The sequence below is a fragment of the Halichoerus grypus genome, chromosome 2, assembly GCF_964656455.1.
Source record: "Halichoerus grypus chromosome 2, mHalGry1.hap1.1, whole genome shotgun sequence".
NCBI classification, from domain to species: domain Eukaryota; kingdom Metazoa; phylum Chordata; class Mammalia; order Carnivora; family Phocidae; genus Halichoerus; species Halichoerus grypus.
Genome location: NC_135713.1, coordinates 122,983,751 through 122,997,072, shown reverse-complemented (window position 1 = coordinate 122,997,072; position 13,322 = coordinate 122,983,751). Strand labels below are relative to the sequence as shown.

Sequence of the window (13,322 nt, the reverse complement as noted above, 5' to 3'; positions counted from 1 at the left end):
CAGCTTCTTCAGGACCCCCAACCTCTGCCCTGTCCCTGAAGGCCACTTGTACAAGGAAATAAATGATTTTATTTATGATTTATGGGTGGGGTGAAGGGAGTGGCAAAGACCATGTCTTATTGATTACCATCCCCCAGCCTGAAGAAAGATCCTGGCAGCTAGTGGACCCTTGGGTAAAATGAACAAAAACATATAAAATGTGCAAATAATCTAGAACTCTCATTTGCTACAGTTTCCGTCTTTCCCTCCCATATTTTACACTTTTTTAAAGGTCAGTAGATAAAAAAGTCCCAGGGTAAACTCATTTTGAGGTCCAGGTACTAGTAAGAGAATTCAATCTCAAGTTGAGGTGCTAGTAAGCTAGTCACTAATATTTGTTGGGCGTTTACCCTGTTGTCGGGCACTGTGCTGGATGCTTAACATTCTGGGCTTCATGTCCTCCTTGCACCATCCCCAGGAGATGAATGCTGGGCTTATCTCTGCCTGAGGAGGAAGCTGAGGCTCCCAGAGGCTCCCTGCCTTGCCCAGGGTCCCACAGCATGTAGGAGGCCGAGCTGGGATTCAGACTCAGGCAGTCTGCCTGCTGAGCGTGGCCCATGTCAGGGGGCAGCAGCAGGAGGAAAGGAGGCCCCGGGCTGCACGATGCCCCAGCCTCATCTGAAGGTCAGCGTCAGAGAGAATAGAATCCTCACGGCCCCAGAGGCTGCAAGCTGGCCTCTGAGATCAGCCTTGACCTGTGTCCTCTTGGGCCCCAGACCTGCTCAACAACCACATCTTGAAGTCGGCCATGTGTGCGGAAGCCATCGTGGCAGGGATGTCCATGGAGACCCTGGAGGGCACTACGCTGGAGGTGGGCTGCAGCGGGGACATGCTCACCATCAACGGGAAGGCCATCATCTCCAATAAAGACACCCTGGCCACCAATGGTGTGATCCACTTCATCGATGAGCTGCTCATCCCAGACTCAGGTGAGCCAGGCCTCTGGGGCCATGATCCTGCCAGGCCCGCTGGCCCCTCTGCCATCCATGGTGGGGGCCCTTGGGGAATTCAGGGATCTTGGGGGCCATTTCCTTGCCTGCATCCAGCTCACAGCCTCTCAGGAGAGGGGGCCTGGGCCCCTGGCAGGTTGCGGCCAGACTGTGAAGAGTCTTGAGCTGCAGGCCTGGGATTCCGGGCATCACTTTGGAGGCAGTGAGAGCTGTTGAGGGGGGCTGGGGAGGGAGCGACTCGATCGCAGAAGCCGGTCAGGAGATCTGCCTGCTCTGGTTGGGCGCAGAGGGCCATTTGCTGACCTCTGAGCATCTGCCTTCTCGCTGGTCCCCAAGCATCACAGGGACCCTGGGAGAAGTGACTGAGTAGGCTTTGGCTTGGGCTTCTTTCAGCAGGCTAGCCCCATTCTGGGGGGGTCGGTTGCCCAGGAGTGAAGCACTTTCACAGGAGGAAACCAAACCGGAAGACAAGTTCCTGTGGGTGTGGTCGCTGGCATTACCTGCTCCTCAAGCCGCCACGCAGACGGCGCTGCCTTGCCACAGGCCTTAGAAGGCGCCCTGACCGGGGGCGGGGACAGAGGCCAATCTCTGCCTCTGGAGCCTCACCTCATTCCCCTGCGCAGGAGGCCTGGGGGCCCAGTGGCCCGATGACACGAGCCTGCCGTGCCCCAGCAGGGCTGAGAGGGCCTTTGACTCACGAGATGACATTCCTGCTGCTGTGCGTCATGCTGTGGGGTGGACTCGGGAGGATAAATGGAAACAGCACTTGTAACTTTTGAACCTGCATTCTCTTTCCTTGCAGCCAAGACACTGTTTGAGTTGGCTGCAGAGTCTGATGTTTCCACAGCCGTTGACCTTTTCAGACAGGCTGGCCTCGGCACTCATCTCTCTGGAAAGGAGCGGTTGACCCTCCTGGCCCCCCTGAATTCTGTATTCAAAGGTAATGTGGTGAAGGCAGCCCCCCGGGAGCCGGTCACCTCCACGGCACCCTCCCTGAGGGACAGCACCCCGTGGAACGTTAGCGCTTCCACCCGACTCAACCGAAACCCCAGGGGCTCTGCTGTATCCTTTGGCAGAGCAGAGAATGCATTTGGGGGTCTGGTCCTCAGAATTCAAGAGTTTGCCTCTGGCCGGAGAGCAGAGTGCTCTCTTGGCCTTTTTATTTGCAGAATCAACTGCTCATGTGGTGGACAGGAGGTCAGAGTGAGGATACAGCTGAGCCTTGGCCGCAGGGAAGGCGGAGGAGGGGGCCGAGTGGCGTCCGTGCCTTTCCCTCCCTCTACGGGCAAAACTCCAGACGCCCTCGATTATCTAGACCTTCTTTTGTTTGGTTGATTTGCAGAAGATGCCAGATGTTAAGGAATATTGGCAGCCTCACTGGATTTCTCAATCTCCCGTTTCCAAACGCATTTGTCTCTCGTTCTCTTCCTTTCTGGAGCGGGCCTCTGGACCTGACCACACCTTCTCTTGCAGATGGAACCCCTAACATTGATGCATATACAAAGAATTTACTTCTGAATCACATGATTAAAGACCAGTTGGCCTCCAAGTATCTGTATCATGGACAGACCCTGGACACTCTGGGTGGCAAAAAACTGAGAGTTTTTGTTTATCGCAATGTAAGTTCTGGCTCCTAAATCATGCTCTTTTTTTGTCTCAGTTCTAAGAACTGGAAACTGTATTAGTGAAATTTATAGATAGATAGATAGATAGATAGATAGATAGCTATTATGTATATGTTTATATGTTTATATCTTTATATCTTATATATAAATCTTTAATAAGCAGAAGCTTGCCTGAGAACTGGTTTCTAATAAGAAAGGAAGGGATTTCTGGAAATCTGATTTGAAATGGGATCCTGCAGAAGGATTAGAATCTCCTTTGCTGGAGGCCTTTGGGAATAAGCCACACAGCTTTTTGAGCCTGTAGGTAGGCAGCAGTCCACTTCGAGCTCAGCGTGATGAACAGCGGAGCAGGAATGGAGATTTTGAATCCTTAGCTTATGCAAAGACAAGTCCCCTGAACTGAAGCACAGCTCTCCCTGGTCCAAAAGGTTCTCTTCTCTCTTCTCCTGTCTCTTTTCTGTCTTCAAACCCAACAGTTACCCTGGAATATCAACCAGAAAGCACAATACAACACAGCCATTCCTTGGGACCAGCCAGTACTATTAACTAAAGATGGTTGTCATCTATTAAATAAGTCAGTAGAGATGATCTATTGATTTGATCATTATTGATGAACCTCACATGTAATGGGATACGTCTCATCATGGGGCCTCTCTGTAACTCTAGTGGGGCCCAATGGCCGTTTCTCCTTAGGGAACACTATTTTCGTTTTTCCTTTCCTGGAGAAAACACAACATTTTATCCTAGTCGTAATGACCTACTCCAGTGTATATTCACTGATCTTTGTGGATGAAGACACCAGCGTGTGCCCTGAGCACATCAGGAGGCCTGCCTATGGGTAGATGACCTGTCCTGTGTCTGCCCTTCTTTGGCACAGAGCCTGTGCATCGAGAATAGCTGCATTGCCGCCCATGACAAGAGGGGGAGGTATGGGACGCTCTTTACCATGGACCGAATGCTCACCCCCCCAATGGGGACCGTCATGGACATCCTGAAGGGGGACAATCGCTTCAGGTAACCAGCCTCATCCCAGGGAAGATTTCTGCCAAGTGGTCCCGCCGGGTCAGGATGCTGGGTCTCAGCTATCTGTCAAGCTCCCCACTTCCTCAGGGGTCCAGTTAACACTGGCGGTGCCCTGGTGACCTTCCATGCTGGGGATCTGGGGTGGGGGTCATGCTGGAAGCTTATGTTGAGAAGAAGGGTTATTTCTGGGATTGTAATCCCCACATCCTTGGGAACAGGGAGGGGGTTGCATTTTCATATGAAGTGCAAGAAAGATCCCACGCTGTCATCTTAAAGTCCCAAGTAAGCGGAGAGCACGTGGTTTTGAGTGTGGGATGAGTCTCAGTCTGCACAATATCTCCTTAGGGCACCTGAAGACTCCTTGCTGCTCCTTCTCGGGCTCCCTGTGTCACTTTGTTCTCTTGCCCCTCTCTCTCCATTTCTGACTTCTCGCTTATCCCTGGGAGACCCCCCACATTCTGCACTCCCCTGAATCACATCCCCAGGGTCTGGTGGCTTGGCCCCTTCCTTCCTCCTTCCCCTTCTGGCCTCTGACCTCTGGCTATTTGATGGAGCTGAGCACTTACGGAGAGAAGCTGCAGACTGGAATCTTACCTCTTTGTGCATGATCGGGGTGAAAACCAGCAAGGGGTGTGAATTCTAGCTCTGGGCTCCACCTACCCACAATGGGGAGGTATTTGGGAAGGTGGGCTCCCTCTCCCCGCCACAGGCAGGTGACATTTTCTCTGTGCCTCTCCCCAGCATGCTGGTGGCCGCCATCCAGTCTGCCGGGCTGACGGAGATGCTCAACAGGGAAGGGGTCTACACAGTCTTTGCTCCTACGAATGAGGCCTTCCAAGCCATGCCACCGGAAGAGCTGAACAAACTCTTGGGTAAAGACCAAGCGAAGTATATTTTGCATGGTTTCTAACGTGACTGGAGCGGTCAGGGGACCAGAAGGAAAAGGGGGGCACGTTACCCAGGGTTTGACTGAAAGGAACTTAACGAAGAGACTGTTTGTAGAAGTGTGGGCAGGAGTAAGGGACTAGCAAAGAATGATGGCACCCGGGGAAAAGTGTTTCCCACCACAGGCCAGGGGGTGGGGAGGCCGGGCCAAGGAGGGGACAGGGAGAACCAGAGCTCGGAGGAGGGGCCAGAGCCTCAGGCACCTGCTGGCAGAACCAAGGCAAGGGGGCCAGGCCTCCCTTAGCCTCGCTGTCCTCCCACAGGCCCATTGCGTGGGCCCCCTGTCAGCTATGAGACGGGGGCAAGGGAGACCGGATGATGCACTTCACAGCGGTCAGCCTCCCCCGGGTACTACACAAGGCAGAGAAGAGTGGAGAGGCATGGAGTGCGGAACAACCAGCCCCGTCCCTGAGCTGTGTCTTCCCCGTGAGGACCTGTGAGGACAGCAATAATGAAGCCATTTTACCTGCGTGAAATGTCCCTCAGGGCAAAAACTTTACCAAGAAACTATTCCTGGCCCTGAAAAATTTAGCTGAGGATGTTTGAGAGAGAATCCCAGTGGTTAAGGGCTTGGACACCTGGATGACCTAAAAGCAGTTTCAGTTCCTGGCTCTGGCATTCACCGGCCGAGTGACCTCTAGCAAGTTGTTTAACCTCTCTGAGCTTCAGTTTTCCCCTTAGAAAAACGAGAGTGCCTTGCTGTGTGTTGTGTGGAGTAAGTGAGGTGTTGCCTACAGTGCTGGGCACACGTCCTCTGCCAGTTTTGGCTGCCATGATGGGGAGTGGGGGCGGGGATGCAGCGTTGAGCTCTGGTGCTCGCCCGTGACACACACTTCCACGCTCACAAAAAGGTGAGCCTGAGGAGGAGGAGGAGGGAATAGAGAGGAGAGGAGGAGGAGGAAGGACCTTGGCCACGCCTTGGGACCCGCATCATCTACACCTTCCTTCCAGCTCCAGAGCAGGAAGGAACTTTCTATTCAGAAAGTTCAGGCTGCGGGCAGCTGTGGGCTGAATTTGTGTCCTGTTGAATATTCTTTATGGCCAAACGAATGCCTGTGTCTTTGATGCTGACGTATGTTCATTCTGAACATAAACTTTCCATCCCCCGCCCTGTCCAGCAGGAGTGGAATATTCCCCAGATGGCCTTGAGCCTGCTCAGTTTCCCTCTCATTTTCAGTTGTGCAGGGGCAGGAGGAGGCTTGGGCAAAGCTTCCCAAATGCGCCGTCGGCCAGGCCTGCAGGCAGGAGTAGCCCCCAGCGCTCCTGGGAGATGGGGGATTGGCCAGGTGTAAGAGGTCAATCCAGGTATTAGATGTCTTGGCAGAAGGAGCCCTCTGGCACCCTGGGGGCTGGCGTGGTTCGGCACTTCCAGGCAGGATTTCTGTGGAATGGGAATTCCCATCCACCAAGTTGTGGATGTTTGGAAACCACTTGGTACCTGGTGGCTCCATCCCGTGGCTCTAATGTGGGTTTTTCAGTATCCAAGTGAACTCTACCGAATGCTTTAAAACTTCCTCCATTCTCCGTTTCGAGATGCTGGAAATAGGCATCCAGAAGCCCTGGGGAAATCTAGCCGCTTGGCTGGGAAATGTGAGTGGGGGGGGGGCATGATGGAGATGAGAGCACAGCTGGTGGCTTTAAGAATTGCCTCCCACGCTTCATTTGGAAAATGCCTGGGCACCTTTATGAGCAATCGGATGCTCTCCCCAGTCGGTGGAGAAGCTGGCGTGGGCTGGAAGGAATGCCGAGACGTGACGAGAGGGATGCTGCCGAGGGAATGCCCCCCTCAGCCCTGACCTCATCGGCTGCCCAGCCCCCCCAGACGGCAGCTGTTGACTCTTTTAAGTTCTCCCTGCAGGAAATGGCTGCCCGAGAATATGCATTTGAGGGCAGAACGTGTAAATATTTCACTACTGTGTTATAACCATCAGGAGCCACGCTGCTGATGAAATGTCCCAGATGCCGGTGCTGGAAAGGTTCCTGGCTTTCCAAGCAAATATTTAGCTCATGGAAAAATGAGTCATGCTCACAGAGGAGTATGGATTAACTCCTTCTCGGCAGCACAGAGAGCTCTTGCTTAACATAGCAGCCGCCCGACTATAGAGGCAGACACGTGCCTCCATCCCCTGAGCCTCCTGCAGGCTGCGGGTCAGAGGGCTGAGCGCCCCCACTGTGTGTTCCTCACCTGGTCGGGGGGTTCTCCATCTCGGGCGTCACCACTTGCATCCCCGTCTCGGCCCTTCTCGACCGTGCCGGTTACCAGCCTTGCAATGAAGTCTGCTCTCCTTTCTTTCCCACAAACCTGCAGGCAATGCCAAAGAGCTGGCCAACATCCTGAAATACCACATCGGTGATGAGATCCTGGTCAGCGGGGGCATCGGGGCCCTGGTGCGGCTGAAGTCTCTCCAGGGGGACAAGCTGGAAGTCAGCTCAGTGAGTGTGCCTAAGAACTAAAAGGCCAGCCGTGTACTGCCACTGGGGTTCCGGGGCACCTCTCAGCCCCGGGCCCGTCTTAGACACACACACACAGTCTTGAAGATGCACCTTGGATCTCTGAGTGCATTCTGTCCAAAGACAGAAAAGAGGAAAAGGTCTTCAGGGAAATGAGGCAAGATTGTGGTTAGACCCGAATAAGAACTTCCAGTTTTGCTGGGGAATCAAGCATCCGACTGGCATGGGGGAGAGGCCGTTAGATCTTTCTTCCCTTAAGGAGATGATAGGCAATTACTCATGCAGCTTGAGGGATCGATCCCCAGTCCCCTTCCCACCCCATCCCTTCAAATCTGGGGCTCACCGAGCTCCACCATGAGCCAGACCATCCCAAGAGGCTTTTTCTGCAGAGGCGTGGTCTGCGAGCCTTCCCTTGCTCTACACCTTGAGGACACACATTCCGCTTTGAAGCTGCCTCTGGGGATTCCGTCACTGAAGAGAGAGAACAGATAGGCAGCCGAGCTCAGTGAAACTGCTGTGGCCTCCCGGCTGCACCGCCAGGCTCCCTGAGCTCCCCCGTGGAGCCACCATTCTTCCAGAATGTGGCTGGCTCAGCCTCTGCTCAGGGCTCCTCTCTCCTGACCTTCAGCCATCCCTTTGCTTATCACTTTCCCTCCGGAGCCTGAGGATGCATGGAGGGAGCCAGAATGTGATGACTTGTTGACTTCTAGTTTTGGGTGTTGGGGTCCCATCACAGGCGTCCGTCTCCCCCTTCCCCCTTGGGTCTGATCCATGAGCCGTTCAGGAAGGTCTGAGGTAGACGCCTGGGTGCACTTCTGTGAGAAAGGCGGGCCACTGAGGACAAGTGGAAGGAGCCCTACCCCGGGGGCTGGAGGCCTGGCTTCTGTTCCCTGCCATCCCACCTACTAAAGGAGGCACCGGGCCTGTCCTGGGTCTCGGTTTCCTCTTCTGCTAAGTGGGGCAATGATACGTGACTCTCCAGCACACACTGCTGTAAGGACAAAGTGACAGGCGCGCGAGGCTCTTCTGTAGATGACACTGTGCTGAGCCACACGCCGGCGTTAGAAGACGTCCACTAGGCTAAAGGCGTGTGGCTGGCAGGGGCCGTTCCGTTCCCCAGCGTATCCCTCACGCCTAACCCAGGATCTGGCCTCTGGAAGTGCTCAGTAAACACTGAGTAAGATCCATACGGTCTATGTCCTCTCTTTCTCCCAGAAAAACAACGTAGTGAATGTCAATAAGGAGCTGGTTGCAGAAGCTGACATCATGGCCACCAATGGTGTGGTCTATGCCATCTCCAGTGTCCTGCAGCCTCCAGGTAAGGCCCTAAAGTATCCCAGCCCCACTCAGCCTGCAGCTGACCCTGCTCCACGCATGGCAGTCGGTGCTCGACAGGAAAACTGTTCCATGCAAAGATAAGAACAGTGCGCAACATGCCATCTGAGCCTCTATGGACAGCGTCACTGTGGCCGATTGAAAAGTGAATTAGGAACTGTTGGTTTCAAATGCGCTACACCAGGAACTCGAGGACACATTTCTTTTTGCTGAATTGCCTGTCTTAGCCCCACTCAGACACAGCCCACTTACTTGTCACACATGGATGCGGTGAACGTGGCTCCAAGCACACGTCTTACAGCATCGCGCCTCAGGGGAGTTCCCTTTACCTTCAGCAGGGTTGAACTTGAGTCCAGCCACCGTCTGTACTGTGCATTCACCTTCCTTTGTGTTCTTTCCCCATGGGCCAAATTCCACCGTGAGTTAGGAAAAGTTACAAAGGAAAAATTCATGGGAGAATGTGAGCCAGCAGGCACGACAGTGCCCCTCGGTCGTGTTCGCTGTGAATGCCGTGCTACGAATTTCGCTCTCACCAATATTGCATTTTCTTTCGTCTCCAGCCATCAGACCTCAGGAGCGAGGGGATGAACTTGCAGACTCTGCACTTGAAATCTTCAAACAGGCGTCAGCATATTCCAGGGTAAGATGCTGCTAGGTTTGCCCATGGCCTGAGCAGCCTCGGGTCCTCTGCTTGGGCCCTTGCAGGGAACTCCCCGGGTCCCTGTCTTCCTTGGCGGCTCTCCCGGGGCTCCCGTGAAACTTTCCCCACTCCCATGCAGGCATCCTCAGTGCCAGCCTGAGTGGAGTTCCGGGGAAAGAACCCAGGCAGCCCCCACTTCCTTTGTGAGCAAAAACCCAGGCCTTTAAACTAAGGCCTCTGAGCCTCATTCCATGAGGAAGCCACTGCTGGTGAGGACAGATAAAGCTCTGGAATCCATCTGTCCAAGGAAGGCAGCCCGTCCCGAATTTGCCTTACTGTGGCCTTGCCTGGCCTGAGCCTGGGCCTCTAAGTCACCCTCTGTTTTTCATGACCTGGCCCGTCTTAGGGAATGCTGGGGCTCTTCAAGGCAGTGGTGTGGGTTCTGGATACAGGGCAGGTGTGGGGGGGCGTCTCTCCCTTCCTCGCCTCCGCTCTGCTTTCCCCTTAGAACCTCTCTGATTCTTCCTGCACTTCTCTTCCTGCTTCCCGGCTTGCCCCGGGGCCTAGGAGCCCCACTCAGGCTCCTTTGCGGCTTCGCATGAGGTGGAGCCCCTCGGGAACCTGGGCACCTTATAGAAAGTTTGCGTTTCAAGAGAAGAGGCTGCTGGAGGTAGTTCTTACCCAGGGTCTTGGAGCTGGAATATGTCCTTTACTTTTGGATAGAGGAATTTCCTTTGTGCCCCTTGAGAAGGGTTCTTGGCCTTGAGCTCCTACTCTTGAGGGCCACCTGCTGTGCCGTCCCAGCTCCCCAAGCTCTAGGCTGTGGTCTCAGTGGAAGCCTGACTCTGGGGTCTCCCAGGAATATCCACCCCAGACTCCACTTGGTTGGGACTTACACTTTGCTTGGGGCTGCTGTAACCAACTGAGGGGCTCCCTAGGACCCAGCAGCTACACGTCCCCCTTCTTCTTCCTCACCCCCAGCATTTTTTCTGAATAGGGGTGGCCGTGGGCAAAGCCACTGCCATGAGCAGGGGCAGGTACAACTTTCACTAGAAACTTGACACTTGCTGTTTTCTTTCAGGCCGCCCAGACCTCTGTGAAACTAGGTAAGTCTGGCCTGGGTTTAACGTCCTTTGTATGTGTGCTTGGGCCTTTCCCCCAGGCAGGCCCAAACCTGCCATCTGCTGTATGTAGATCACAACATCGTGGCGCAATAAAACAAGCGTGGCCTTTGGGTTCAGACACAGAATACCCAGTTCCCTTCTCTATACGATGGAGATACTAAGAGTACCAACCGTTTAAGGTTGCTGTGAGTTTGGGGCTTTGGGAACCTGGGAGTATTGCATGGTGACTTGGCAGAAGCCCACAGTGGCTTGGTTCGAAGCTGGTGGATGGAGGAAATCCCAGTTTCTGTTACATCGTGGAGTGAGACGTCATGATCTTTGTTACATCATAGAGTGAGACAGGAAGTCTCCCAAACCAAAAAGCACCTGTAGGGGGCTGGCGAGAGTGGTGGGAGGGGGGCCGCTGGCCCTGCCCTCGTGACTCTGATGGTGTCCTAGACAGATACGGGGTGGCCTGCATCCTTTTCATCTTGAAACCTCTCTCTTCCAGCCCCTGTGTATCAGCGGTTATTAGAGAGGATGAAGCATTAGCGCAGAGGATGTGGGAAGAACGCACTTCGGCAGCTCACCGCCACTTTCTCTGAGTTTACCAAAGAGACTGAATGTTTTTGAAACCAAATATCACACTTCAGTGTACCTGGGCTGCACCGGAATGAGATCTGAGCCCTGGGTGGGTGGAGGGAGGAGGGAAAGAGATGCCCTTTTATTTGGTTTCCCCCCCAAACATGGCTGTTAACCCACTGCATGCGGAGACCTGGAGGTCATTGCCTGGTAGTCGTTTCTAAAAAGGACCTGTCCCGGATGTGGAATTTCCCACCCGTGCCAAGTGCTCTGGAAAAGGGGGCTGAAGTTTTGTGGTACTCACCAAACACGAATCAGGCAGTGTAGCATGATGGGGGGGGGCGGGTTCTGACACAGTTCTTGTAAAGCTCTTCTTCAACTGGAGAAATGGCATCATTATAAGCTATGGGTTGAACTGCTCTGTGCCTGCACATGGCTTGGACGCTTCTTGGTGGCCCTGTCCAGGTAGAAAAGGGAGGGTAGGTAGAGCATGCCGAGCCCAGGATTTCCCAGGTGTGGCAGAGCCATCGTGTGTTTGTAATAATAAAACCAAAGAAATGTATGCCTGTGTGGATGGGAACTGCGTGACGGCCTGGCCTGGGTATTCACGGGGAGGGGGGGGGTCTGTCTGTTTCTTGGGGCTGTGCTGGTCCTTCCTACGGAGACTGCAGCCAGGAGCAGCATGCAAGGAGCCCCGAGGGGACCATCTGTGGGACATGCTCCGTCTTTGTTGAACTCGTTTTCCTTTCAGCCTCCATGGGCCCTGGGGGCTCGAGTCTTCTGTGTTCCCTCGACTCCTCTTATTGGCCAGAGATGCCCATCTCCCTTCCAGCCTCGTGACCCCCTGCCTTTTTTTGGACTTTAGAATGCTCTGCACTACCCTGGGAAGAGGTTCCTGCACGGTCCCATTACACAGATGAGGAGACTGAGGCTCAGGAGAGGGAGAGCCCCCTGGCAGCACAGCAGATAGCTGAGCCGGGCTGGCACACAAGCCTCCTGCTTCCCAGGGACCCCCATTCAGCATGGGAGCCAGTCGGGGTTTTCCAGGCCCATAGCCCCTATGCCGACCCCCACACAAATCCTTTCCCCGGCTCCTTCTGTCTTCTCCATTTTGAAATGTCCTCAGCACTGACAGGCTAGTGCAGCTGGGGCATCACTGCTCCCAGGCACAGGCAGTGTGGCCTTGAACTCTCAGGCCCTGTTCCCTCAACTGTACCAGGGGGCTGCCCAGAGCATCTCTGTCCTAGGTCCGTCCTGCGGAAGAAACGAGATGATCCTCCTAAGATGCCTAGCCCGGCATTAGGTAGCCTGATTCCTTTCCTGCTATCTGGGATTGCTCAGGATCAGTGCAGCTGAGAGCCCTCTTCGGTGCCTCGGCCAGAGGCTGCCCCCTTACCTGGAGACAGCGCCCCCTTACCTGCCGCCTCCAGCAGGTGGCGCTCATTCCACCTACAGGACCCAGAGACCCTCGGAACTCAGCGCCACTGCTGGGAATAGAGCTGTGGAGGCACAGAGGGAGCCCCTCCCGCCCAGTCTGGGGAAGACAGACACTACCTGTCGTACCTACAGTCACTCATCCACCGCTCCACAGCACTCATCGGTCGCTCCACAGATCCCTGGGTGAGGCTGTGATCTCGGGAAGCTTCCGCGCCCATGGGGAAGGGAACCGCGAGTCTGTTCATGGTACTACCGCCCGAGCTTCGGCGACAGATGAGGAACAATCTGAGGAAGGAGGGGCGGAGGGAGGGCTGCAGGGAGCTCTCGGAAGTGGGAGGAGGGAGACGAGAGCAGGTGCAGGAGCTCACCTGGAGGTGAAGGGCTCGCGGGAGGGTGTCCTGAGAGGTGACGCTTAGCCTTCGGCTGCCCGGCCGGCTAGTTCTTGCTGGATATGCTGCAGCAATACTTCGTTTAAGCACCCGAAATGCACAGCCCAGACTTTCCAAGAAAACGTGGGAACCCTAAGAAGTGGTTAGTATCACTTTTAGAGATCCCTTCATTTAAAATAAAAACCAACACAAGTTCCTTAAAAATGCCAAACCCCCTCCCTCTGTGCCTGCGATCCCTGCCCTGCCTCCATCCCAGCCTCCCCAACAACGCGGCTCCGCTCTTTCAGCTGGACCGTCCTCCTTGGAGACTGAGCACCACAGACAGCCTGGCTGGCCCTGCCTTCCCTTCCCAGCCAAAAAGGATCGAGCTCTCGTCTTTGGGTCCTGATTACCCCTCACCTCCGCCTGTGTTTTTCTTGGAGACCCCGGGCTAAGCATTAGGGGCTCCTATCTGGGAATGGATGTCCAGGGCCTGGATGTTTGGGGGGTGGGTGGCTCCCGGAAGGAGGTGTGTGCCTGTCCTGTGTCCCCCTCCGACAGAAGGCCAGAGGGCAGCCCAAGGCAGGAGGTTGTCCAGGCCCGGGCTCACCCCTGCCCGCTGAGCTCCAGCGAGGCAAAGAAGGAGAGGGAGAAGGGCCAGGCGTTCTGCTGGTTCCCTTCCGTCTCTGCTGCCACTAGGCTGCCAGGCCTTCGAGGTAGAGAGCACCGCGAAGACCCTGAGCACAGGGGCCCCGGCGCCTGTGGGGCTGGGCTGGGCCTCTCCCAGCAGGGACAGAGGCTTTCTGGACCTGGCCTTATTGGCC

General features: G+C 54.9%; 1 protein-coding gene across 1 annotated transcript in view; it reads left to right on the top strand.

Moving 5' to 3' along the window:
• Positions 1-11,255, top strand: part of TGFBI (transforming growth factor beta induced) — a 32,331-nt gene extending 21,076 nt beyond the window's left edge. Inside the window, exons 8-17 of the mRNA XM_036114324.2 lie at positions 756-968; positions 1,792-1,929; positions 2,463-2,608; positions 3,492-3,628; positions 4,379-4,509; positions 6,891-7,015; positions 8,249-8,351; positions 8,929-9,008; positions 10,090-10,114; positions 10,623-11,255. Of these exons, the coding sequence (XP_035970217.1) occupies positions 756-968; positions 1,792-1,929; positions 2,463-2,608; positions 3,492-3,628; positions 4,379-4,509; positions 6,891-7,015; positions 8,249-8,351; positions 8,929-9,008; positions 10,090-10,114; positions 10,623-10,663 (1,139 nt within the window). The 3' untranslated portion in view covers positions 10,664-11,255. The remainder of the gene's footprint in view (positions 1-755; positions 969-1,791; positions 1,930-2,462; positions 2,609-3,491; positions 3,629-4,378; positions 4,510-6,890; positions 7,016-8,248; positions 8,352-8,928; positions 9,009-10,089; positions 10,115-10,622) is intronic.
• The last annotated feature ends 2,067 nt before the right edge of the window (positions 11,256-13,322 follow it).